General features: G+C 39.2%; 1 protein-coding gene and 1 pseudogene across 4 annotated transcripts in view; both read right to left on the minus strand.

Moving 5' to 3' along the window:
- Positions 1-26251, minus strand: part of LOC126356326 (arf-GAP with coiled-coil, ANK repeat and PH domain-containing protein 2) — a 128434-nt gene that overhangs the window by 16484 nt on the left and 85699 nt on the right. For all 4 annotated transcript variants that reach the window (XM_050007303.1, XM_050007301.1, XM_050007304.1 and 1 more), the window contains 4 exons: positions 25471-25943; positions 14927-15090; positions 14213-14312; positions 6392-6512 (listed from right to left, as the gene is read on the minus strand). In XM_050007303.1, the coding sequence (XP_049863260.1) occupies positions 6392-6512; positions 14213-14312; positions 14927-15090; positions 25471-25943 (858 nt within the window). The remainder of the gene's footprint in view (positions 1-6391; positions 6513-14212; positions 14313-14926; positions 15091-25470; positions 25944-26251) is intronic.
- Positions 12337-13351, minus strand: LOC126356327 (protein lin-7 homolog C-like; annotated as a pseudogene).

Below are 26251 nucleotides of genomic sequence, written 5' to 3' on the forward strand. Positions count from 1 at the left end.
ATGGAGGTAGCTCAGACAAACAAGAAAGCATCAACTTTTTCAGTTTGGTTAAGAACTGGAATGATTTAGCAGGAAAAAGAAGTATTTGGATTAGCTGAAAAATCAAATCATTATTCTCATGCATGCATCCATTTTGATAAAATATGTTTGAGGAAACAGAGTTGTCAGTTAAAGAAAAAAAAATTCTGCTTGTTACATAACTTCCATAGATGTTCTTAAAAATAAAAAGCATAAAATGTATCAGTGAAGTATAAATGCAGCCTGTAGTACCTTCAGTGTTGTATAATAATCATTTCATCTGAAACAAAAGATTTGATTTCACTTGCAAAAGGAAAACAGAACATGCATAGACGGATGTGTTTATGTTGGGGTGTGGTATTTGAAAATAATGAATAAGGACACACTTTTTCTTCCTGCTACTGTAATTTTAAGAAATGTTGGTAACATATGAACATATCAAAACATAGGTACCAGAGGTCTTAAATGCAAAGCTAATGGAAATGTCCTGCCTATGTACAAAACAATGATAATGCATCTGAACACACACTTATGAAATACAACCTGCTTAAGAAGGTAAGTTTTCTGCCTGACAGTGAAAGGCTTTATAAAAAAATCACCTTTCTTGCCATCACACTTACTTTTTAGTTTCTGCTTTGATTAAATTCAGTTTCTAAAGTGTTATTCAGGTATACTTGCTAAATACCCACCAGGGTAAACTATAACTTCTGCACTGGAGGTTCATACATTATGTACCATCCTCTTACTTATTCAAGCTACTTCATGCATGTTTGACTGCTGATCGTCCAACACTACAGTGTGCATCTTCTTGATGTTTTCAGACATCATTCATATGGATTACCTACTAGGCAAGTACAATGACATTTGAATTCAGTTGTCAATTTTCTAAATGTTGAAGACGAAAACCCAGACTCCATATCACTTTTGGATAAAAAAAGTTCTTGAACTGCCACAGAAGATGCAATAACTTGGTGCAGATTGGCGTAAGTCAAAAGTCACCTTGATCTGCAAACAGTTCTGTATATAGAGATTATTATAGCAGATGTGTTGTGAATGATTCACTCAAATTGGCAACTGCAGTATTGTTTTCTTTCCCCTTGATTTTTGTTTGTCCTGGTAATAATCAACACAAACTAAAAAATTTCATGACAACAATATTCCAATTCATCCATTTGAATGAACCAATCACAACACAACTACTTTAAAAATTCATATAAACAAAACTACTTTGCAGATAGTTGACATTTTGCTTACACTATGGTCCACCACACAATAATGCAACAAAAAACACAATTTTCTTCATGTTAAGTTCTTTCAGCTTAAGAACTTTTTCACCTTGCTCACATATGTAACAATGAGATGCCATTATACAAGTAGTATTGGGTGTAAAGATCAAAGAGAATGAGAATAAATAATAGTGAGAATCATGTATTAAGGCTACAATAAAAATTAAAGTAATGGGTGGAAGACTAGGGATAGTGTAGGAGTAGGTGATAGACAAACTAGTAAAGATGGAGGTCAAGAGTTTAGCAGATTGAAGGATGAGTTGAGCAATAGTGGATTTATTGGGAGGAACATTTTGTGTAGGTTAAAAAGCATTTTTTGTAATTTTTTATACACTTGAACACACTGCAAAAAAACACATGTGAGGCTAATAGTTTCCTGGACCCATATGCCTTTGTTTACTATCCTGCCAATGTAACAGTTATTGTGTAATCACATGTAATTCGAAATGACTTATCGTAGTCAATAATAAAACAAAGAACACACAAGTCATATGAATTTTCTCTTGGTTACCTGTCAGAGCTTCCTGCAAGCAATGTTCAAAAAAATACGCTACCATTCCATGATAAATTCACAGTGATTTGTACGATCAAATTATGAAGTCTAAATACTAATGAGCCATTTAAAATTACACACAAAAAAGTAGCCATAATTAGAACAAACACTGATTTCTGGAAGTTGAGCACAAACTCTTACTTTCTAAAATGCTTTTAGGTATAACAAGTATTAACAAGTTCTATAGCTTTTACTAAATTGTCATTTATCCTCATTTTGATCTTTCCACTGAGCATCACACTCTGTGCCCATTAGAAACCAACATTTCCATTAGACTTTCTTCAAGTGAGGATCCAGAGAATACTAATTTAATGGCCTCTTGCTGATATGGTCATTACAGAACATACAAATGGGCCAAGAAATCAGCTGTGGCATTGCTTGGAGCAAAAAAACAACCATCTCAAAACCACATGAAATAACTTAAGGAAATTCTGGAACTGTAAATATAGATGGAGAGACAGGGTTTTTGAACTGCCCTTCTCTTGAACACAAGTCCACGACCTTAACCACTTATGATGTTTAGCTCTGTCTCTGGATACTGAATGACTACGAATGTTAACTAATACATAGGTGATGGAGAAGAATTGGTTAGAGATTTTGGGTAACCTCTTCACTTATAGTGTGAAACTGTTTCCATTTTTAGATGGCTCATGAAAGATCAATAATATGTGGATGCAGTACAAAAAGTGTATCCTCCAAACCAGACTTCTTCAACTGTATCAGGAGAGCTAATTAATCAAAAGAAAAAAAAAATATACACAAAATAAATTATTACCCAATATGGATATTTCAGCAGAGACTGTTTAGAAGAAGAAAACGAGGAAAACAGCTAACACAAGCAGCTAGTGTGTAGAATGACAGACATCTACTGCAAGAAAGTGGAAAATATCAAAAGCAAGGAACAAGTAGTCTAAAGTTACACTTAGTACAGATTACTAAAGTGACCTGCAAAAGAAAGGTTCAACAGGCAATATGGACCAGTACTTTTATAGCTAACAATGATGAAAATCAGACAAATTAATAATAATAATAATAATAATAATAATAATAATACAGCTTTCAAATTAATACAAAATTCAAGATGGCAAAAAAAATTCAGACATATAAATTGCTTTGAAATTAAATTAACACACCTTATGAACAAACAAATACAGAATGTGTGAAAGAGGCACACACAGAAAACAATAAAGGTACAGAAACATTAAATGTAACTTTCCACAAGGGTTAATGCATGAAGTTCACATGGAAAGCTCCTATTTGTGGAAAAGAAAGAACTGATAAATTATAGGAGTACATAAAAAAAATTGTGCATTATGATGAAGAAATGATGATGGATGAATGAGGGGCATTCAACAGTATGGTCATAAACACCATTATGAAATGTATTTGCTGCAGGGGGGGGGGGGGGGATGGGTATGGGGTATAAAGGCTGTCCCCAACAAACTGTCCTACTGCATCACAACCGAAAACGAACCAGCAGTTTGCATGGAAGAAATGGATGACCCTGTACGAGTGTCTCAGTGACCACTAGTTTTAACTCTAAATATTTTGAGTTAATAACATTAAATAGGAAATATAAGAACAATACTGTTAACTCAACTTGGGCAAGTAATCTATACAGCAAGACACATACTATGAAATGATGGAAAATTCAGGATGGACTAACAACAATATGGAAAGGATAGATTGCAACTTACCACACAGAAGAGCACTTAGTTGTTGGCAAGTTCAATCAAAAATAATGCTAGATACATTCACCTATCCGACAACACTCTACATCAAAAGCAGAAAAATTCATAAGCAAGCTCCTGACAGGCACACTTTGCCACTTTCGTCTAAGGGTGCTAACGCCCAACTGTGACTGCATCTGAGCTAAGCAGCAGTCTTTGGTGGGGTAGGTAGCGATGGTACAGAAGAAGGATCAGGTGGGGAGTGGGAGGCGGCAGAGAGGAAAGACGTGAGACAGACAAGGGATACTACACCACTATACATATTTGTTGGTGTCATTAAAGTCAAGCACATCATATTGGAAGAGGGAGGGGGGCATGCTCCTCAACTAAGTGCTTCAGCTCTCTCTTGGTCATAGTTTGGTGGAAATGATTCATGTGAACAGAGAGCTTGTTAGTTGCCTCACTCACACAGAACACAGCATAGTGGTTGCAGCTAAGTTGATGGGTTATATGGCTGCTTTCAAGGGCAGCTCTGCCTATGATGCGATTGAAGATGTCTGTAACAGGACTGATGGTAGTGGCGGATGCATGGGATAGGTCTTGTATCTAGGTCTACTGCAGGGATACAAGCCATGAGCCAAGAAGTCCGGGGCATGGGCAAATTACCGAAGGACAAGCATATCATGTAGGTTGGGTAGGCAGTGGAGTACCACTGTGGGAGAGGTGGGGAGGATGTTGGGGAGGATGTTAAGGAGGATATTTCTCATTTCAGAAGATGATGCAAAGTAGTTGAAACCTTGGCAGAAGATGTGATTCAGTTGCTCCAGTCCTGAGTGGCACAAAGCAACGAGACGCTCATCAACAACAAACAAATCTGTGGTACAGTAATGGACATCCACATGGCACCCTATGCTAACCTATTCATGGGCTATCTAGAGTAATACTTCCTAAGCACCTAGAATCCAAAACCCATCATCTGGTATAAAGTCACTGATAACATTTTCAAGATCAGAACTGAGGTTAAGGACACCCTATCCACATTCCACCAGAACTCAACACCTTGTCCCCCGATTACTTCGGCTGGTCCTCCTGAGACCAAAAGCCATATTCTTAGTTGTTGATATCCACTCAAGGATGGCTTCATTAATATGTCTGCTCAAATCAAATGTACCAACCACCAACAATACCTCCACTTTAACAGATGCCACCCATTCCCCACCAAGAGGTCCCTTCCATATAGCCTCGGCACCCACGATTTTCACAGATGTAGTGACAAGCAATTGCTCTCCAAATATGCCAAGAGTCTCACAGAGGCCTTCGCAGACCGAAATTACCCAATACACCTTATCCACAGCAGACCTCTTGTTCCTTGACTCCCCAGTCATCTATCAGCCCCCACATACCCACTTTCCAGCCACAAAGGAGTATTTCCTATTGTACCACCCAGAACTGCAGCAACTGAACCACATTCTTCACCAGGGATTCGACTACTACTCATAGTGCTCTGGAATGCTAAATATCCTTCTCATCCCTTCTACAGTGTTAATCTAAGTCCACCCAACCCATGCAATATCCTTGTCTGTCCATACTCCATCCATGCTCCCAAACCCTTACTTCTTGGCCCATATCCCTGTTGCAGATCTAGATGCAAGATCTGTCCCATGTATTCTCATACCATTCTCTACTCCAGTCCTGTTACAGCTGTCTCCTACTCAATCACAAGTACAGCTACCTATGAAGGCACCCATGTGATCTAACAACTTATCAGCAACCACTGTGCTGCATTCTATATGACCAAGACAACTAACAAGTTGTCTGTCATATGAATGATCACCGCCAAACTGTGGTCAAGATACAGTCTCTTAACTGCCCCCCCCCCCCCCCCCTGACCTTAACCTTCACTTATCCCTGTTCTCCACCTCCCTATCCTCCTCCCAACTCCCATTCCCGTACTACTTCTGGCTCCTATCCCAACAACACATTGGCATTGACCTTTTCATTTGTCTATTTATCGACCCCTAGCCCCTTCCCTCCATTGCAACCTCATGATGTTTCACATAGGAACTCTATTAGTTGGGCATTGGTGCCCAGAGACAACAGTGGCCAAGTGTGCTTGCTTGTGAGTTTTCTACATCTGAAGAACAGTTTTGTCTGGTAGTTGAATATATCTAGCATCCTTCTTCATTGCGCTTGTTTGCAACTCAACACTTTTTCTAACGTAGCAGGTAGCAATCTATCCTTTCCATACTAGTGAGACTCACTATCTGCTTTTCAGAAAAATAATTAACAACGAATAATTTAAGAACTACTTGATTACCAGTCTGACAACTTTTGACTTGACAAGAATAGTATGAAAAACTACAGAAATAAACTAAGAAGACTATTACACAGCTTTGACCAACAGTAATTGTTGCATATTTTGAATTTACAGGGATAGAAGACACTGACTATGAATCCACAGTTCACCTAAAACTGAATCCTGTATTTAATGGTTGAGATCATTAAGACATTTACAGTCAATCGGTAACTTATGGAATGCTACATACATGGATTTTCATAGAGTTTGTCTGGAATACAAAAATTGTTGGCATAAGAAAGTGCTAGAACACAGTAAACACAATTTTATGCATAAATAGTATATTCACCAAAGTAACTTTTGTCTCTCAGTCATACTAACTTAGCAATGTATACAGAGTTCAAGACACAGTTGAAATAACAAAGTACAACGATACATCCACTTCAGGTATCAATAGTTTCATCTCCCATACACAATTCCCTTGCCCTGTCACCTTGCATTACTTTAATTAGTGATGCTTCAGTGACAAACTTCCGAATTCCAACCTTAAAAAATAGGGTTTACTTACAAGGTAACTATATCTGCATTTGCCTCCCTTATTGCTACAGTAAGAGGTTCAGTACCCTCTTTGTCAGGAATATGCTGATCAGCACGGTGCTTCAGTAAAAGGCAAACTTGTGCTGTATGTCCTGCAAAATAAAATACCAGACGACATGTAAAACACTCCAGTACAAAGTGTTCAGTACAAAGTGTTAACTAGTACATCAACAACAAAATGTATAAGATGTTTACTTACCAGCTTTTGAAACCTGCACATTACATAACTCTCTCTCTCTCTCTCTCTCTCTCTCTCTCTCTCTCTCTCTCTCTCTCTCTCTCACTCACACACACACACACACACACACACACACACACACACACAAATCCAACTAGGTAAATTTTTTAAAAAAAAGATTTTTTAAAGTCTTTGTAAGAATATAAGTAAAGATGGGATATAGTAAAAGGAAGTGATAAAGTCATCCATAACACATCCAGATGCAACACACAGTTAAAACCTACTTTCAAATCCAAGGACTAGTAATGAGCTGATTAAACACCACAGGGAAAATAGCACAGACAAAGCAAAGATGGAGGAAGGACAGAAAATGGTGAATGAAAAAAGATAACCATCAACACAATGCCAAATGAACAGTATGTGTGTCCAAGAGCCCTTCTCCTGAGTTTTAAACAAGAAAACCAAGTGTGTTGGGTGTGGAGGACACTGGTAAGTGGCGTGGAAGCTCACTGATTCCTGTTGTCATGTTAAGTACTATGCTCATTGGTAACACTGGAGACATAATGAATGCATTTGAAACACATTTCATTTCTGCAGTACACTCCTGTTGACTTATTACTCATCAACGGCCTCATTTAACACATACAGTCCATGTGTTAACTTACAGATTGAGTGAAGCAATATGTTCACACAGTTCTTTCTATCTTTTATGTGAATAACAATTTTATTAATGGAACACAAACTAGTATTTACAACAAACAGCATATTATAAACAATCCTGCTGGTGTACTGTTGTCATTTCACCAATTTGTCCACTAGAAGGGGATTTTGCACTGGACAGTATTAGTGCCAGTGAAATGACCAACTAAAAATGGAACAGTTGTCAGCAAGACCAACTGGAGGCAAGCTGAGGCAGTGTATTTGGTCAAATCTAATGAATTTTAAAGGTAAAAAGTCTGAAACAGTCTTGGTAAAGACTAAAATTAAAGAGGAATGGAAATTGTAACTAATATGTAAATGTATTTTCTGCAATGGCAGAAATAACAGATGGGAGAGTTGTGTTTACTAATGGTGGAGAAAGTAAACAAGAAGAGTAGGAGTTCAGTGCCTTGTCTACAGTGAGGTCAACTGAGACTGAGCACAAGCTCAGACTGGTGAGTGATGATGAAAGATATCAGCTTTGAACTTATCAAAAGAACCAAAAGCCTTAACGGATATAGGTAAGCCACAGGAAAACTAAATCTGGATGACCAGAAGGGGCACTGGACCACTGCCTTCCCAAAAGAGAGTACCATGAGATAAGGAGTCACACAAAATTACTATAAGCTGCTTGTTTGATAATGATGTTAAATGATTTGTCAATACAGCTACTTGTAGTGTCTTGGACTCACTGGATAATAATAGGTCTCACTATTTGATGTAATTATTGTTGATGTGGTGACCAGTGATAATAAAGCCTTGATTGCACATATGCTAACAGAGGTACAAGTAATTGTTAGAAAACAATATCTTACTGCCAAAAATCCAGCGAAATGGCAGTTGTAAAATACTGAAAAATAATGACCAATTACTGTAAATAATGACGAGTTACAGTACACATCCACTTTTCTTCTATTAACTGTATAATCAATTAGAAAAAAATTTGCAGACTGATTAACATATTTTCAACATCTGTCTGATGATTATGTGCTGAGGAAGGTAGCAAATGCTATCTAAAATATTGATGTGTTAATAACAGTATAAAGAAGCTTTAAGGAAGGACAGACATTCACAATGCAGAATCAAAACATACATGGTCATTCTTAGCTAATTTGAGATTATTTGAAATTATGCAAGAACACCAACAACTTGGTCAATGGAAGGAGTTACTTGCAAATGAAGCTTGCACCTATTGAGGGAGACAATGTAGATTTTCTGGTGATCATTGTTACAATAATGTGCAGAAAGTTTATTTGTGGAATTGGAAATGCACTAAAATTACTAGGGAGACATATCTGCACAACAGAGCTTCAATACTGAGTACTCCTTTGAGCTGATTCTCTTCTCGTCATCACCTACACCACAGTTGGCAGCCACTAACCACAACTAACACAGGGCACCCAATCAAACCGTATGACACTATCCTAAATAACTGGTGTTCATTTCTGATTTATTTCAAATGTTTATGTTTACCTTTTCAACTTCTTAATTTAATGTACTTTTTTCTTGCTTCGTTCTATAGTCAGCATTTAACGCATTTGGATTTTGGCCATACCAGTGAATTCTGTGACATTGCTCCAGAACACCACACCATCTAATTTTAACACTGCAGAACACTTTCTGTGCTTTTAATGTGTTCTTTTATCCTGTTTTTTAGGCCACATGAGTTTGATTTCCTCCAGCTTTCCACTAAAAACTTACTGTGCTATCATATGACACACACACACACACACACACACACACACACACACACACACACACACACACACACAGAATTACTAGCTTTTGCAACTGATGGTTGCTTCTTCAGGAAAGAGGGAAGGAGAGGGAAAGACGAAAGGATGTGGGTTTTAATGGAGAGGGTAAGGAGTCATTCCAGTCCCGGGAGTGGAAAGACTTCCCTTAGGGGGAAAAAAGGAGGAAAAAAGGACAGGTGTACACTCGCGCACACACCCACATATCCATCCACACATACACAGACACAAGTCTGCTGACAAGAACAGTAAAATATCTGAATCAAGAATTTTGATGCAGATCTATCTTTACCCAGTAATCTCCCACAAACAAAAGACAAAGTCGCATCATATATGTAAATAAATGCGCAAAACGTACAAATTTTTCACTCTGGTGGTTTTGTAATACCTTCTACACTATCACGGCAAAGATAAACACTGCAGCATCAGTTTATCCCACTCAAAATAATGAAAACTGTCAAATAAAAAGAAAGCATGTCTTCCACTTTGGGTGACTAACAATAAACAATACTGAAGAATGCAGTGCATATGATAGTTAAGTTTTCTCAGCAACCAAAACCAACTTTGGTTCCTTATTCTGGTTTTAATCCTAGTTACACAATATTACAAATCTCACATCAAGTACAGCAAGGATTTCCTAGAAGATGATCACCAGTTTTTCCTCATCTTTCAATTAAATAGCCTCCTCACAAAGTTTATTTTCTTACAATTTGAATTATGATTTGTAATGATCTATAATATTTTACACCCTTGTGTTTACCACACTAATGATTAATATATGACTTCATTTTGTCCTCCTTTCTTGTGCTATGAGATAAAGAGCAAGTTTTACAAAGTGAAGAAAGATATAAGAATGAATATGTTACTGTATTGTATGACGTTTGTAAAAAATAAAATAATTACTTCAGGAAAGTGAACACATTATGCGAGTCTCAGAGTCAAGTTAAAGTAGCATTTTTCACTCCATGGATATATTGCTAATATAGTGTGATACCGGTTCTGCAGTCTAACATCTTGCATCGAAACAGGATATCACTGAAACCTTTCCAAAGCTGTTTCCTCACTTATTTATAAAAAAATGAAACTTTTAATTACAATTTGAAAATTAATTAGTTCATTGCTTAGTAATCACCATTTAATATATTATGGTTAAACAAAAGTCTAAAGTAAATTTACTTTGAGGCTCTATACATAAGACAGGGAGTTTAATATTAGAGTAACAAGAGCCTTTTTTTATTTTTTTGATGAAATGGCCTATACCTAACTCTAAACTATGTTACTTTCTTCTGTGCTTCAGACACTGCATTCAGAAGAATCATCTGACACAACACAAATAAAAAGAATGTGCCACTGTACTTTTGACTCTGAACAAAACAAAGATATGTATCCCAAAAACTAACAAAGATCAAAGAAGTAAAGAGGTGAAACACTTACTAACAAAGAGATAGAGGGGCTGGCCAGTACTTACCTCAGCTCAGTACAGCCAATAGAAACACAAAAAAACAACCGAAAATTTAACTTCCTAGCTTTCGGAATAAATGTTCCTTCATAAGGGAGGAGAGAGGGGACAGAAAGGGAAGAAGGGAAAGTGGATTTAGTTACTCACAACCCAGGTTATGAAGCAACAGGGAAAGGAAAACAGGGAGGGTAGCAAGGATGGAGGCATGGTTGTCAGAGGGAAGCCAAAGATATTCTACTGTAGGTACTGTGCCAGCTTCAAACCAAAGAGGATGCATACAGAAGTAAAGAGGTGTATAGTATAAAGATGTAGGATGAAAAGATGCATGAATGGCTAAAGAGGAAAGGAAAAGAGGAGAAGACTGAAAAGTAAATGGGAGTGAGGTTGTTTAACGTAGGTTCAGTCCAGGGGGGTGGCGGGATGAAAGGATGTGCTGTACTTGCCATGTATATTTCTCATGTAAGTATAGTTGTGTTCTAGTCCTTAAACCATAAATAAAGTTTACAAAGAAAATTTTTATAGATATTTTAACAGTTAAAGGCAACAAAACATATTTAAAAAAACAGTATGAATATCTTGTAAAAACAGTAATACTCTATTATGCACAGATGTGTACAACATGATTTGTGTACAGCTACTTTATCTTCCAGCTGTTCAACAAGCATAGAAACTGATTTGGCAAAATTGCGAGAATGTCTGTCTCAAATATGGAACAAATATCATTATGAATGAATATTTAAAAATGCAAAATATTGAATTGTACAAAGATCTTAACAGTCTGAAATGAAATGGGTTGACTGCTAAAAATAAAATAAGAATCAGATAGCTGAATGGAAATTAAACATATCCAGGAATCTGTAGCCATTCCATGGATCATCATCATCATCATCATCATCATCATCATCATCATCACCATCGTCGTCATCGTCGTCGTCGTCATCTGCTCCTACTAAAAATGTATACCTGAACACATTTAAAAAATACTGAAATCATGAAATTACAATGCAATGACCACCCTTAGCTGCTTACATATGTCAACAGAGACAGATGAAAATCTGTGCCCCGACTGGGACTCGAACCTGGGATCTCCTGCTTACATGGAAGACTCTCTATCCATCTGAGCCACCGAGGACACAGAGGATAGTACGCGACTGCAGGGATTTATCTCTGGCACACCTCCCATGAAACCCACATTCTCAATGCATTGTCCTGCACTACATTCGTAGTGCGCCCGGCCATTATACTCATTATTCGCGGCATGCTGCCGATTCCCGTAAGAGTTTGGGCACTGTTTGTGCATTCGCACAGAAGAAGATGGTCAAGTGGCTGTTGAGCATTATACTAAGATGGTATCTTAGTATATATACTGAAATCAAGATATCGTTCATTTTCAGTGTAAGTGGCATAACCTATCTTCTGGAAAATATGAGGCAGCAAAGAATTAGGTCTTGCATCAATATTAAATGACTTTCTGTTTACAAGTATCAATTACAAATTAAATAACTATACACTGTCAACAGAAGCACAAATAACAAAGAAGTTACCATGCATTCATTGTGCAAAACAGTAATACTGAGGAATGGCTGCCTCGAAAATAGCTTGAATATGTATAAACTGAATAATGGCTACACCTGGAGCTACAGCTTTTGTAACTGTCTTCTATTAACTGACCTAAACATTTATAAATACTAAATCATTCTGCTGCTAATATTGGAACAATTATCTTAATTTGAACAATGATTTTTAATAAGCATGTGTATACACTTACATCATGTACACTCAGTCACATCTAATAAATGACCTCTTGATCTTCATCCACTGTTAGATTATCACAAATAAAAAGGGTAATAATACATGTTTAGGATGTGAAGTTCATAGCAAAAGTTTTGGTATCAGGCTTTTGTACATAACACAGTCTCTTCATGCAAGGACTAATTTTTCTTTTTCTATAATTTAATTAGTATTAATACTCGCTGTTGTACTGAAGCTACCCTGGTTCCCAGAAAGAGGTTGAAAAACTCAGTATGAATTTATCAATGCTTGAAACTGATTGCCACATCAAACAAAAAAAGCATTTTAATTTGTTCTCTTATACTTAAATCATTGTGTACATTTACTGGAACTGACGCCAACGTGCTGCTCTCTGCTTATCAAAACGCATCTCCATCTCTTCCAGTACCTTTGGTGTGTACCTCACAACCAGTTTCACAGGGCCCTGTGCTTGCTTAAGCAATTCTACTGCTTTCTCATGGTTCTCACCCTCCACACTAACACCATTCACAGAAAGTAGCTGATCTCCTCTCTTCAGGCCTCCATGATGATCTGCTACACCTCCGGGAATTATGCAGGATATGTATATAGGAGAGTTTTGTTCTTTTCCACCCATAACATTAAAGCCAAGCCCTTCTTCTGTTTTAGGTAATTCTACTACTCTAGGACGGGCATGTCCTTCACTAGCAGCAAAAGCTGCTACAGTTGCCTTAGATGTTGCAGATCCCATATATCCTGTGACCCTTGAATATCTACTGTCTCAAACATGCTCATAGACTTCCCTGACAGCATTGAGAAAATCACTCTGGAGTACCTTATGTAGTGCAGCAAGTTTTGTAGCTGGCACTTCTCCACTCTTTTCCAGTTTTTCAAGAAGCTCAATAGCTCTCTTCACATCTGGTGCTTGTCTGGGTGCAATGTTACAAAGCAAACATTTGCAGCGACTCATTTGATGAAAACTTTAATGGCGCAAATTTGACACGGTAGAAATGAGAAGTTTTAATTTTTATTTTCCTCTGTTCCTGTAAACTTTACAAGATAGACCACTACGTGATGTCAACTAACAATGACACGGAACTCCAAAAAGTTTCGATCACAAAACAATGCACTTGCCGAAGTATCACACTAACGTGCAACTTGTAATTTACAATACTTTTGGTAAGTTACTTGCATGCCAGAACAGATTCTATCCATGTTGTGTTTACACTGAAACCGGCACAACTTTTAATAACTTATTGTTTCAGTAGTTGTAATCACTCACAGCACATCCTTTCATCCCGCCATCCCCCTGGACTGAACCTACGTTAAACAACCTCACTCCCATGTACTTTTCAGTCTTCTCCTCTTTTCCTTTCCTCTTTAGCCATTCATGCATCTTTTCACCCTACATCTTTATACTATACACCTCTTTACTTCTGTATGCATCCTATTTGGTTTGAAGCTGGCACAGTACTTACAGTAGAATATCTTTGGCTACCCTCTGACAACCATGCCTCCATCCTTGCTACCCTCCCTATTTTCCTTTCCCTGTTGCTTCATAACCTGGGTTGTGAGTAACTAAATCCACTTTCCCTTCTTCCCTTTCTTTCCCCTCTCTCCTCCCTGATGAAGGAACATTTATTCCGAAAGCTAGGAAGTTAAATTTTCGGTTGTTTTTTTGTGTTTCTATCGGCTGTACTGAGCTGAGGTAAGTACTGGCCAGCCCCTCTATCTCTTTGTTAGTAATTGTTTCACTTATTTATATGAGATTTTCCATTAATTAGAAAGAAGTAAAGAGCTCACTCACAATTTATGACACCTTTTTTTTATAATGAAGATTGTCACATTGTACTATCAAATTTGATTATAAAGACTAGGCGTAGCAGGAATACTTAAAATAACCAAGTGACTTGGATAATTGAAGGCTTCAGTATTTGTAATTGTGGTACTTACCTAATTCAGTTGCAAGATGTAATGGTGTTTTTCCTTCACTGTCCTGAGAGTTTATTTTGGCACCGTTAAGCAGTAAAAATTCACAGGCCATTACTGATCCCTGGAAATAAGAGAAAAAATTATATCATATCCACAAGATGTTAGCAAACTGGTTGACTGACACAGGCACATTGGTGTACACTTACATGGATACACGCATGCAGTCACAAAAAGGTGGTGACTAGTTGGAAGCATGAAATAGCACCATTTGTTCGAAAGAGCAAGACAATAAACACTTCCTAAAATGCCCAAGAAATTGTAAGTGACAGAAGCTGACAATCTAGAGCTAAGTGAAAGAAGACAGACTGATAAAATAGTGACAGGATCTTGCACAGATGAGAAGCTGGTCATGACTTGGCATCGCTGACCGGAGATCAATTTTGGTCTTTCGTCCAGACAACTAGATCGACTGACCAAGGTTCACTGTTGACCTGAATTAACATAAGAGGCAATTAACAACAGTGCTAAATCAACATCTGACCCAATTATTGTGCTTCAACAACAGATAATCTTTTACTGTTCACTAAATTTCTTCACACCTATTTTACTGGCAGACTTCTTGCTAATAGCTGACTTCATTTTTTGCTGTTTTATGGAGCACAACTACCACAAAATTAGGTTCCAGAGAAATGAAAATAAGTTTTCTGAGATGATAAAAATATATCATGTACTTACACTAAAGATTGCTTGATGTAAAGGTGTACGATTGTGATCCTCTTCATTCATCCACTGTTTATCTGCTCCCAAGGCAAGTGCTTTCAGCATCACAGGCAAGTTATGAGCTGCTGCAGCCTTGTACAGCAAGCGATTAGGATCCAGCTTTGAAATGTCTTCCTCACCTGCATGTTACATAAGTGGATGTTACTCCCATCAAGTGCGCGCGCGCGCCCACACACACACACACACACACACACACACACACACACACACACACACACACACACACACACAGTAAAGAAGAGAGGAGAGAGGAGAGAGATTTCAAGGGTTCAATAAAAAGTAAATGTAAACACAGGTTATGCTGATAGTGAAAAGTGGAGGTTGGGGAACAATCAAATAATTTTAGCTTCACAAAAGGTATAGTTGTCACAAGTGATTAAATCATTAAACTGTATCTCACATAAACAGTAACATGGGATGCTTGATAAATCACATGCAGTTTTATTTGTTGTACAATTTTAAAACATTAACAGACTCCCCCTCCCCCCCCTCCCTGCCCAAGCCCAAGGTTAGAACAATTATTTAGAACAACGTAGGAAAGAAAGATTATCTAGCTGATGGAAGTGTTCATCTATATACAGGTTCCTATCTGATCACTAAACACTTTTCTACAGATGACTCTACTGAATAGCATATTCTGGCTATGACGAGAGTTTGTCCAAATGCCCACTTCTTCAATAGCTTTCCTACACACCATGACTATTTTTAAATTACTAAGAGGTGACTTTGCATTAATTTCTTCCATAATATCTAACATTTCTCTTTCTGTTGACAAAGTACATAAAAAAAATTCATTCCTACCCCATGAATTTGGATCTTATTTCATTATTTTTCCAATTTACCCTTTGTTCCTTACTTAAGAACTTCAACCATATTAGACAGAGTAAAATTTTGTGTTAACAATAATGTAAAATTGGCAGTTTTTATGAAACGTCATGATATTTGACATTTTCTTCATTGCTGTGTAAAAATGTCATAAATCTGGAGGCACCAGTGTACTGATGTGGGTAACTGATGGTTGCTGAATTCTGAAACTGGATTTTGATCTATTTTTCAGGTCTGCCTGCAATTTAGAATGACAGTTCATTTTCCCAATAAAGAACATGGTTCCAAATGTGATGTACAGTAAAAATAGCCCTTCTACCATTAAACCTAATTTCAGGAACAGTTTTAGTCATGACAGTTGTGCACAACAGTTTGTATCACAAATGAGCCATTTTTGGGAGATTATTAATGTGAATGAAACCGAATATTTTCATAATATGCAATCATAAATATGAAAACCCACCCAATATGACACTTTTGTTTAGCAAACACATAAATCAAGATGGCTTCTCTCAGTTTGCTCCAATCAAAAAATCACAGCACAGATTATGTGACATATGGCTACATCACAGTTATTACAGATGATACAGGGAAGATTTGGAATCAAGGAACAAAATATGTACATAAGATAGTTCACTAGTTTCATATGGAATCACCTTAACTGGATTCACTAACCAAATTATCACCTTTGACTAATCTTGACCTTGGACTGTGCATGAAATCAGGCTGTCATCACAAAGTTAATTCACATGATAGTAAAAATAATATTTTTTAAATTCCAAAATAAACAAAATCAATAAAGTGTCATGTTTATTTATACATTTGTGAAGCTAAACTGCCATATTTGATAGATTTTATATTTATACACAGTCCACTCTCATTAATGTCAGCACCTTTTGCAAGTACGGACATGTAAGAACAGAGTCAGTGAGTTTCTGGAAGGTTCCAACAGGCATGCGGAGCCATGCACACTCCAGTGCTGGGGGCAGCTGCAATATGTTTCTGAACTGAGGATCTGCAGCACGAACAACCCAACTGAGGTGGTCCCACAGATTCTCGATTGGTTTTAAATAGGGGAGTTTGGTTGCCAGAAAAGTATGGTAAAATCATTCTGGTGCTCTTTGGGCCATGCATATACACTGCAAACTGTGTGACACATTGCATTGTCTTGCTTGTAAATGCCATGGTGCCAAGGAAAATAGAAACTGCATGTACAGGTGGACATGATCCCCAAGGATAAATGCATACTTGTGTTGATCCACTGTGTCTTTCAGAATGCCAAAATGACCCAGGAATGCCACAAAAACATTCCTCAGACCATAACACTCCCTCCTGTGGCCTGGATCCTTCCGACAATTGTTGCAGGACCGCACATGCCAACAACCAACTTCCTGATGGAGCATAAAACATGATTTATCTGCAAAGGCCACCTGTTGCCACTCACTGGAGATCCGGCTGCATTACTGTCATGCAAATTCCAGCCTTTGCTACCAATGAATAGCATCAGCATGGGTGCATGAACCAGGTACCTGCTGTGGAGGCACATATGCAGCAACATTCAATGAACGCTTGTTGAGGAGACACTGTTGGTAGCCCTTTGGTTCACCTGGGTGGTCAGTTGGTGACAAACTGCATGCCTATTCGCCTGTACACATCTCTGCAGCCATTTTTCACAACTGTCACCTATGGCCTATACTGCATCACAGTTGCCTCAGCACCATTTTGCCATGCACTGTATACTTTAACCACAGTGACATGCGAACAGTTTACAAACTTTGCCATTTCTGAAATGCTTCCACACTCGACCCAAAAGCCAATTATTCTGTCCTTTTGGACGTCACCTACTTCACTGCGTTTCTGCATTATGACAACTGCACAGTTTTTTGTCTCCCCCCCCCCCCCCCAATTATGCTTTACAGATACCCTCCACTGCTAGTGCTACCACCTGCTGTCTTCAAACAGTTATTCCATGTTGATGTCAATTACAGGTGGTGATCGCATTAATCTGACTTGACTGTTTACTTGAGTACTGTGAAAAGAAGCAATTTGCATGATGCACTGCATTAAGGATCTCTCCAAACATTTATCATTAGTGACATGATTTCTTTCACGCAAATATCAGGATATGCGATGTCACTTGATAAGACTATAAGCTAGATTCAAAGTTACTGGCAGACTGCTTCATTTTGAGGTAGACGGAGTTTTTGATGGTGAGATTAATTAGCTTTGGATAAACATAGAATGACAAAAATTTTAAGATGGTGTGAAGGAAAGTATGAAACGCACTGAGTTAGCACCTTCACTAGGCTGACAACTTCTTACGACTACAGGTCTATTAAGTTTGTGGGCCAAGTCATAGGTTCACATTCCAACCAGAGGAGGATGAAAAGAAGGTGGTGGTGGTGGTGGTGGTGGTGGTGTGGCCTTAATCCTGATGTGCCTGGCAGCCTGTTCTATTATGCGTGCAATGGCAGGAATGAACCACATAAAAGAGCTGAAAGGCAGGTTCTCTTTTGTAGCTGAGTCATGGGGTTGGTTGGAGAGTTAGGGATATTTGCAGATTTGGCATGAGACATTTTATTGCAGATTAGATTTGGTGGGTAATCCCCATCCATAGAGGCCTTTGTAAAACCTTCACCATACCAAGCAAGTGACTGCTAATCACTGAAGATGCTCTGTCTATTGGTGGCCAGACTGTATGGGAAAGATTTTTTAGTGTGGAAGGGATGACAGTTGTAAAAATGTAACTACTGCTGATGGTTAGAGGGCCTGACATGGACAGAGGTTATTATTTAGTCACTGGAGAGACATGTTCAATGTCCAGGAAGGTGGCACACTGGCCTGAATATGAGCAGGTTAAATAAACAGGATAGAGGTGGTTGAAACTGTGGAGCAATAAAAATAATGTGTCTTGGCCCTAGGTACAGATCATGAATCAACTGTCAATGAAACAACCAGACAAGAGGTGGCTATGATGATTTCCTCAAAATGGTCCCTATAAAGGTTGACATATGAGGGCACCAGGTGGGTGCCCATGGCCATGCTACGTATTTCTCTGTTTAGCTTCCTCTCACAGAAGAAACAGTTATGCATACGAATGTAGTTTTCCATGTATATCAGGAATAAGGAAGGGGGCTGAGAAACAGTACAATGTTAGGAGAGATGAGTTGTCAACAATTGTGAGTTATAGGCATGGGCGACCATGTACAGGAAGTCACCATAAACACTGAGACATTGAGAATTAGGGATTCAAGTTGTAAAAGGACAAGGATGGTTGAAAGATGCTGAAGGAAATGGCTTGTGTGTTTGGTTTTGGGTTGGGTTCTTTGGGGGAGGAGACCAGACAGCGTGGTCATCGACCTCATCGGATTATGGAAGGGTGGGGAAAGAAGTTGGCCGTGCCCATTCAAAGGAACCATCCCGGCATTTGCCTGGAGCGATTTAGGGAAATCACGGAAAACCTAAATCAGGATGGCCGGACGCGGAATTGAACCGTCGTCCTCCCGAATGCGAGTCCAGTGTGTTTGGTTTTGGACTGTGCAGGCAGTTGGTTGGACAAGTTGGTCAACAAGAGCCAATATTCTTTTTGTGACAATACAGTAACTAATTACAATGGGGCTTATAGGACATAAAGGTTTATGGATTACATTAGATTAGTACTTGTTCCATAGATCATGACTATGACATTTCGTAATGATGTGGAACATGTCAGGTTAATAAAAGGTGTCTATACAAGATATTACATTAACAGTGAAGATCTCTAGCTCTTAAGTAAGTGACTGCTGGGTGACCTTGGATGAGCTCCACAATTATTCTGATTACATGCTTTTGTGCAATGAACATTCTTTTACTCAATGGTGAGTTACCCCAGAACATGATGCCATAGAAAAGCAGAGAGTGAAAATAGGCATGGTAAGCTAATTTACTCAGATGTATATCGCTAAAATTTGCGATGACCCTAACAGCATAAGTAGCTGAACTCAAACGTTTCAGCAGATCCGCAGTGTGTTTTTTCCAGTTCAACCCATCATCAATGCATACACCTAGAAATTTTGAATATTCTAGCTTAGCTAGTGATTTATGATTGAAGTCTATATTTATCAATGGTGTCATTCCATTTACTGTGTGGAACTGTATATACTGTGTTTTGTCAAAGTTTAATGAGAGTCCATTTGCAGAGAACCACTTAATGATTTTCTGGAAAACATTGTTTATAATTTCACCAGTTAATTTTTGTTTGTTGGGTGTGATAGCTATACTTGTATCATAAGCAAAAAGTACCAGCTTTACATTTTCGTGACTATAGAATGGCAAGTCGTTAATATATAATAAGAACAGCAGAGGACCCAAGACCGAACCTTGTGGCACCCCATTCTTGATTGTTCCCCAGTTTGAGAAATCACCAGTTTTTTGCGTATTATGTGAACGGCTTATTTCAACTTTCTGCACTCTTCCAGTTAGGTATGATTAAAACCACTGGAGCACTGTCCCATTCATATCACAGTAATTGAGCTTACCTAGAAGTATTCCATGATTTACACAATCAAAATTTTGGAAAGCACCTAGAAGGTGGGTGTGCAGGACTAGGGGGGTTGAGAAAGAACAGGGATTCAGACAAGAGGTTCTGCTAAAGGCCTAAGGATTTGAGTAGGGACCGAAAACCTACACAACATTTGCAATGGATTCACTGCGGCAGGGGTTGTAGAGAAAGGAGTTGAGACATCTGGCAGTATCTTCTGTCAATTAATTACAAGAATTCATCACAACAGTGGTGGACCCTATGTCTGCAGAAAGGATGTTCAAATCAATGCATGCATTTCAGGTGGTGAATGGCAAATCTTTCCTCTGTTGAGAGCTTTATGTTATTCAGAAGGGATCTACGACAAATTGATGACATCAAGTTGGTGTTAAGGAATTCCTGAAAGGTATCCAGAGTGTAGTTATGTGCGACAGAAGAGTTGGTGTTCAGGGTTGTTGGAGAGAAGTATCAACTGGGAGAGACACTGCTCAATGTTGGCTTTGGATCAGAGGGGTTGGTGAGAAATAAGTGTTTGCAATGTAGGAATTGGGAGGAGGAGAGTACGTACTTGACAAGTTTAGCACAACTTAAGTTGGTTGTGGGGCTTAAGGTGAGGCATCTGGATAGATGAAACTTTGTAGGCCACAGGTATTCAATAAACAGATGACCACACTGTCTAAAGTCTTCAAGCTTTCCTAGTGATCTGTTGACATTTTGAGGGATCAGCTATTCTGCTGAATTATGCTCAATATTTCAATAATGTGGCTCACCATCTTCAACAATTGCTACCCAAGATTGCTCATTGAGTGAAATGGTTCCAGCATTTATACCTATTGCCTTTTCCATCCATGGTTGGCCCCAGGCATTTGGTCTGCAGTCTGTTCCTGCTGAAAGTGCCCTTAAGGGTTCCCTCCTCAGCCCTGTGCACCAGGCTGTGTGCTGATATTCTGTCTTTGTTATGGTGTCCCTGTGTACAAGCTGGTGTTCTGTTTTCTGTGCACTGGGTTCCAGCTGCTCTCTCTGTGGTCTGCTCCCACTAAAACCATCCTATGAAGTTCTATCTTTGCTCCAATGTGCCTGGTGCTTTGTCTGGTGTTCACTTCTCAAATCTGTATTCTTACTACTTCTTTTTGTAATATTCTGCTACTGCCCCTGTTGTGTTTTCAGCAGCTCCAGTGCCAGGTACCAGGCACTACTGAGTTGGTACCCAGTGTCAAAATTCATGAGGTTTTCATCACCATTATATACAGATTCTCTTTCAATGTCATCCCAATAACTGGGGATATGTGCCACAAACCTCATTTCATCATAGTTCAGGGAATGCTGAAGTTCCAGACTGTGTTCAGCAATGACCAGTTTAGTTGCTTGGCTTAAGTGGGTGTGTCTCAGATGTACTTTGCATTTGATATCTACTGCCTTAGTTGTTTGGCCAATGTAAAAAAAAAAAATGTAAAACAATTATAAATTCAAAGTTTTCTGAGTCTCAGGTCACCTTTCACATTTCCCAATAGGTGTCTTATTTCGGAAGATCAAAAGAACACACACTTGATGTTATGCTTCCCGAGAATCCTGCTGATTTTAGCAAAGTAGGATCCCAAATAGGGCAGGTATGTTATAATCTTTGCTTCATCCTGCTCTTCTTCTAAAAATTGTGGTGGAGTGACTGATTGAATGGCCTTCTGAATCTGCACTGATCATAGGTGCTCTATTACTGATGCCAAAAGGGTGTGTGGCCTGTGGATTGTCTTCACAACACCACTCTTCTGCACTTGGTGGTGGCAACAACTGGCTTATAGGTAGGTTTGTGATTCACACAGTGGCCAAATGACTCGTCTGATCTCCTTCTGACATCAAGAAACAGCAACTGGCCATCCTTTTCCAGTTCTGTAGTGAACATAATATCTGGGTGCCATGAGTTAAGATGTTGCAAAAACTCACTGAGCCTCACCCTACTATGAGGCCAGATCTAAGAGGTATCATCCACTTACCTGAGGAAGCACATGGGTTTTTACCTAGTCATCTTTAATGCCACCTCTTCAGCTCTCTCCAAGAACGTATTTGCAGCCACTGGAGGCAGGGCTACACCTTCTGTCTGCTCATATTGTCCCCCATACAGAAAATAAGGCGAGGTCAATATATTCCTGATCTGGTCCAACAGAGAATCATAAAATTTCTCTGCCATCCTTTTCCAGTTCTGTAGTGAACATAATATCTGGGTGCCATGAGTTAAGATGTTGCAAAAACTCACTGAGCCTCACCCTACTATGAGGCCAGATCTAAGAGGTATCATCCACTTACCTGAGGAAGCACATGGGTTTTTACCTAGTCATCTTTAATGCCACCTCTTCAGCTCTCTCCAAGAACGTATTTGCAGCCACTGGAGGCAGGGCTACACCTTCTGTCTGCTCATATTGTCCCCCATACAGAAAATAAGGCGAGGTCAATATATTCCTGATCTGGTCCAACAGAGAATCATAAAATTTCTCTGCAGTCAGTCAGAGTGAGTCTTTCACTGGTGTCCTCGAAATAGGGAGCATCACCAAACTGACCATTATATCACATTATGTGATACATAGTTGCCTGAGACACTGCAAGTTGTCCTCTGGGTTGTGAATGTGGTGAATACACTTCCCCATATATGGGAATAGCAGTACTTGGCTCTCTGGTGTGTTGATGAGTTAGTGTTGCTGACAGTTGGGCACAATAGCATGTCCTTTTTATGTACTTTCGGCAGACCAAATGGTCTAGTGGAGCTGGTGCTCTTGGTCATAGTTGTTTAATGACCTTGTCGGACAAACCCATTTCCTTTCCAGTCTTCTCATCCACTCTGTCTGTAGTGCGACATTTCAAAAGTTGGTATGCAGAGTCCTTCAGAAGCTGACACTTTCACATCATAAACAGCCTGCTGCAAAATGACTGAAGTTCCCCTTTGGCAACAACATGGTGCTGCTGTCATGCCTGAGCCTCTGAGTGCAAGCCCCGCATCACCTGAGATGTTTAGTTTTGAAAGGTTTGTCTTAGTGAGATCCCTGCAAGTCTCTCAGCATATTTCTCCTGCCACATTTGGTGGAAGTGTGATGACTACTTGCTCCATTGCACTGGTGAAACTTGAAATCAGCACATTATTATAAGTTTTAATGAAGCTGAGATCTCTGTTGAGTACCTTCAAAGTGGTGTCATCAAGTTGCATGCCACTTGTGTTAATCACAGTGCAAGTGCCCTCTATCTGTTGTGCTTTCCGTCTCTTGTGGTCAGACTTCACAGATTGGCATGCTAAGGCATTCTTCACGGCGAACTCCGTTAGAGAGTGAGAGGTACTATCCACCAAGTCCCAGTCTTTACCTGATAAGGATATTACCATGTACAGGGTAAGGTATAAAAGATCCCTGGCTACCACATCTAGCATGTGATGCATACCCAGCCCAAAGTTTTATCCTGGTCACCACTCTGAAGTGCACGTGATGCTTAATCCTGGCAGAAACTGGTACTACGTCTCCATCTCGACATCTCAGCAGGAAACACAGAATTCAGCATTAACCCATTCCTCTGCTGAAGTTTGTCCAGCATCTCAATATTTCTGTACATCTACTGCCTGTAGAGTCTCTTGGTGTAATTCTTCAGCCTCACCCAGCACTTTGTTGACATTTTGAGGTGCCGGGTATTGTACAAGATATCAGCATCATCCAGGCACAACATTGTGACAACAGTACTTGTTATCTTCATCAGGTCTCACCCAAGACTGCTTGTCAAGTGGAACAGGTGAAGTAAATATACCTATGACACTCCCCCCTCCATGAGCTACAGTTCGTTCCTGCTACAAGTGTGCTTAATGTATTCCCTCCTTGGTCCAATACCTAAGGCCAAGAGCTGGCATTCCACCTTCAGTCCAGGGTGGTTCTAAGTGTTCTCTCTGTAGTCTGCTGCCAGATTGAAGATGGAACATGGCACTTTATGTGGATTTGGAGATGAAAAGTGAAAATGTGTGCTGGACTGGGACTCGAACCAGCTCTGTTGCAACTTCTGCACAGAATTTTATGTGGTCATGACACCAATCAGATATCCACAAGTAGAGCTGACCATCAAGTGTCACATAATGCTGTTGAGCATATCATGTTCAATTTCAATGGCTGCTTCACAACCTGTGCCATCTGAGTTGTCCTCCACCCAGCCCCAATACCACCTCTTCTGAGATATGTAGATGGGAACTGTCCTTTGATGACAAAATGCACCCAGTCTCAATCACTACTAATCCTGCCCACACTTAACCCAACCCAACTCAATTCAACCCACCCCACCCCACTAGCCTCACCACCTTTTGCGCACCACTTCTACTCTTGGTAGACTCTCTCTTCTGATTTTCTATCCCTACCAATGCACTCCTCCACGTCACTGCATGCCATATGTAAATCCACATGCCTATACCAAAATGAATGCACTGATGCCAAACTCCTACTCGTTACACTTGCCATCTCTTTCCTCAACTCTCCTTCCAAGCCCCTCTCGGCCGCTCCGTCCAATACAATACCTCAGTACAGCCAAGTTATAATGCCAGCATAATTTAGTCATTTGAGATAATGTTGTCAGCCATAACAGTGTAACTGTGTGTGTGTGTGTGTGTGTGTGTGTGTGTGTGTGTGTGTGTGTGTGTGTGTACCTCTTAAGTATAATTTGCCTGAAAGCTTGGCAATGTGGACACACACACACACACACACACACACACACACACACTGTATTTCACAGGCAGTTCAATACACTGATGTGAAGCAGCAGCCCCCCCCCCCCCCTTTTTTTTAAACAAAAGAATAAATGTTTGTTGTAATGTGCCAAATGTGAAATTCAAAGTAGTTGGCAACACAATTTAGCTATATTCATCAATGTTATACGGTGATAGGAGTGAAACTGCTTTGATATCATATTTGATTTAGTATTAAACACTTTGTTTTTTTAAAAATGTATCATTACTTGTGAAAAATCAACATACTGGCAGCATGGTATTTCAGATTTTGTGTATAGCATGGAAGTTGCAGTCAACAGTGTGGCATGTTCACTTTATTATTAAAGTTCCAATAAAGCAAAAGATAATTAATTGTACATTGAATCAAAACCTAGCTGAATGTCTACTAAAAATAATTTAAGAAACATTTCCAATATTTACCAATAAATTCATCTTCTTCTCCCCCAGTAGAATCTTGATCACTGCTCAGTTCAATGGAACCATCAAGAGTCTGCTTTTCCAAGCTTTTGCCAAATGCAAGCACCTCTGCACTTACTGGTGTGTTTGCATCAGATGATGATAATGAAGGATTTTGTTCTTCTGGTAGTGAATCAGTAACATGAACACATTCTGGGTCATTCGTGATCTCTTCTGAGATTGATGTTACTTCTATGCCTGTTTGTGAGGTAGGCTCTCCACTGTCTGATACTGTTTCACAGCCGAGTAAATCTTTCTTGCTGCGACTATCCCGGCTTCGAGGCCTTCGCCTAAGCTTTCGAACGCTCCACTTGCGTCCAGTAAATGTAATAGAGCGGGAAGCACGATGGTCCCCTAGATTGCTTTCAGGTACAGAAAGTTGCTTCACAAACTGTCGTTCTACATACTTCCGCTTGATCCACGCTTCGCGAATGTTGCTAGGTAAGGGAAAAAATGGAAGAGATGTAATTTCAAATTTGTTGCACAGACTGAATGGTACAATTTGCTTCAAGAAACATGCACAAAAAGAAAAAGAGTTAAAAAATAAAACTGTGTATATCTCAGAGCAATGTAATATGGTACACGCATAATGAGAAGCCTCTTACACAAGTGGTCTAAGAAACCAAAAACACAAGAAATGGTACGGAGGGTGGCATAAGGAAGGACAATTCTTTCCATATTATTTCATATTTCTAAGGCTTTTAGTTGTCCATTCTTAAATTCAAATTTTAATGAACAAGTTTTA

This window comes from Schistocerca gregaria, chromosome 3, assembly GCF_023897955.1.
Source record: "Schistocerca gregaria isolate iqSchGreg1 chromosome 3, iqSchGreg1.2, whole genome shotgun sequence".
NCBI lineage: Eukaryota > Metazoa > Arthropoda > Insecta > Orthoptera > Acrididae > Schistocerca > Schistocerca gregaria.